The 2,716-nt window shown below is 39.3% G+C and overlaps 1 gene segment (V, D, J or C); it reads left to right on the top strand.

Moving 5' to 3' along the window:
• Window positions 1–882: 882 nt before the first annotated feature.
• LOC114134415 (T cell receptor beta variable 24-1-like) lies at window positions 883–1,462 on the top strand. The segment is given in 2 exon segments: window positions 883–1,044; window positions 1,128–1,462. Coding segments are annotated over 2 exon segments (393 nt in total).
• Window positions 1,463–2,716: the final 1,254 nt, after the last annotated feature.

Below are 2,716 nucleotides of genomic sequence, written 5' to 3'. Positions count from 1 at the left end.
ACTGCTCAACAGTCTAGGGCCAAAAGTGCTTTTTGTTAGCTTCAACATTATTCTTAGATGTTTCGTACACTTTAATTGTACAGATCTACGAAAACACAAATTTTGGCAAAATATTTTAAAACTTAAGACATTTTTCCCTTGTTATGGGGGAAAAATCTGCCAGTGTTTTTCTAAAAAATCATTATTAAGGAATTATTCACTTAAATTAAGCTTCTATATCTTGCTGATAAATTCCTTGTAGATTAATTGTGTCTTATTTCAAGTGTATTGATATCTGCATTAGAATAAAGGGGGGAAATACTTGGTGAGTTTTTGTTTCTTAAGTTTGCATCCCTGTAACGTAATTTCTTGTCTTAAAGTTCTCGATGACCAGGAAACACTCACTGAATCTGTCAGAGTGACAGCTTTTATTTAGATGAAAACTTGCTATAATTGATGCCTTGGAAATTCTTTGGTACTCTACTCCTGACAGATACCTTTTTGCCAATTCTGGAAGCAAAGGCAGCAAATCCTACCTGCCCTTTGACCTCTCTGGGAAAAAAAGTACTCTTTTGAAATACGTGGAGGGAGTTTAACATCGTATAGCCAAATGTAGCAGTCTGGATTCTGGACAAGCCTATGTTACCAGAGCAGCCCTCCCATGCCACTCCCCCACTCGGCTCCTTCAGACTAGCCAGAAGCAATTAGCAAACACTTGCTTCCTTGCTGGAACTGAGAATCAGCTGAGCTCATTAGAGGAGTTATTTCTCAATGAAATGCTGGTATAAATGCTGTTAAAGGGTTAATAGAGGAGCCATGACTTCCTGAAGGCGGAGCTTCAGAAAGAGAGGGAGCTTCTTAAAGAGACAGATGCCCAATTTCTTTGAAGTCATATTTGTTCAGCAAACTGAAGCGTCACAATAGACCACAGATCCACATCACACAGAGCTACAAGGTGAATGCCTCGGGATTCTCCTCCCTGTAGCTCATAACAGCAGCTCCACACAATGATCAGGCAGCAAAACATCCACGTCTCGTTTTCCATCTTTCTCCTGTGGACATCAGGTGATTAAAAAGATAAGTAGATTAAAAATAAAGTATGTTTTGATCAACATTTTTGCGAGATGTTTCTGTTCTGTTCAACCCAGGTTGTGTCGGTGGGAGCGATGTTTCCCAAACCCCGATGGTGTGGAAGTCTGTGGGTCAAGATGCAACGATGGAGTGCAGCCATACCAAGGGTGCTGCCTATTACCAGATGTACTGGTACCGGCAGCTGCCTGGAGAAACAATGAAACTCGTCGTGTTCACGTCGACGGCTTCAAAAGACCATGACTTTGGGGATTTCAGTAAAGAGAAATTCTCAGCGTCCAAGACTGAACCTGAGAGAGGATCGTTCACAGTGAAGAACCTGGAGGCAGAAGACAAAGGCTTGTACTTCTGCGCTGTGAGTCAACACAGTGATGAAACCACATGGGAGAGATGAACAAAAACCTCCCAGCACTTCTCACCTCAGCTGCAACCACACAGCCTCGGCGACACACTCCCGTATCCGACGGTTCACATCTCTAGTGATGAACTCGCATCTCACTCCGAGTTTAACTCACCGTAAAGGAGTCATCTGGTTTTTGTTTTTTACTCATACTGTCTCTGTCTAACTGGAAATGTCTGCTAAATGTCTGATGTTTCTTTTGTTATTATTATTATTACTCCTATAGACTCACTCAGTGAACAAAGTGAATTTGGTAAGAAATCCAGAAAAACAAGAGCTTCGATGTTGAATTGTTTTTTGAAGTGCTGAAATTTACATAATCACTAAATGGATATAAATACGGAAATAGGAGGTTATGGGATTATCAATGAAGAGTTGATTTTATATTTAGACAATATTATTAAAAACAAACAAAACACATCAAAGTCAAGTCTGATTCTGAACGTATCAAACATGCAAATACACAATTTCAAGTATTAATAATAATAATACTTCTTTCATAGGATCTTACTCTGTTTGATCTGAACACACTTCAAGTCTCTATACTTACTTTAAACATAATTGGGTAAACATTAACACACGGGATAAAAATAAACTAACTTGGAGGTCATCTGTTTGGAGAAGTAAAAATGAGTCAAACAATGGAGCCTTATGCTTATATTATGTTAAATGGGCAGTATTATGTATTTTCTATCCACATGCTACCATTTTATAGCACTATCAAGTAACTATGTTACCTTAATTTATTATAAAAATGCCATTATATAAAACATGACAAAAAAATATTATCTTGCCAATTAACGCTTTGAAATTGGGCCTCTGTCTCTTTAAGAAGCTCCTGTTCTTTCTGAAACTCCGCCTTCATCACACCATCCAATCACAACCTGTAAAATCTGTTGAGAATGTCAGTCCCTGTAGAGACAAACAGGAAGCAGTAGACACCATGACGAGAAACCTCAGCAGCATCGCTCTGCTGCTGCTGTAGGTTGGACTCCAAACGTTTTATCGATAAGTATATTTCCACATCCATCTTTCTTAATTTTATTTTTTTATTTTTTCCTTTCAACACAGATTGTTCTTTGACCAATGATGTCCAGCAGGATCCACCAGCAATATTAGGAACTCTTCAGGGTCCTGCAACAATCACCTGCAGCCACTCAGTCAGCACATTTAACGTGATTCTGTGGTACCAGAAGCCGACCGGCGGCTCCGCTCTCCAGTTAGTCGGTCATACTTTGTATGAAAATC

Source organism: Xiphophorus couchianus, chromosome 19 (assembly GCF_001444195.1).
Source record: "Xiphophorus couchianus chromosome 19, X_couchianus-1.0, whole genome shotgun sequence".
In the NCBI taxonomy this organism is placed as follows: Eukaryota; Metazoa; Chordata; class Actinopteri; order Cyprinodontiformes; family Poeciliidae; genus Xiphophorus; species Xiphophorus couchianus.
Note: the sequence above shows the minus strand (reverse complement) of the source record. Positions and strands in the feature narration are given on the sequence as shown.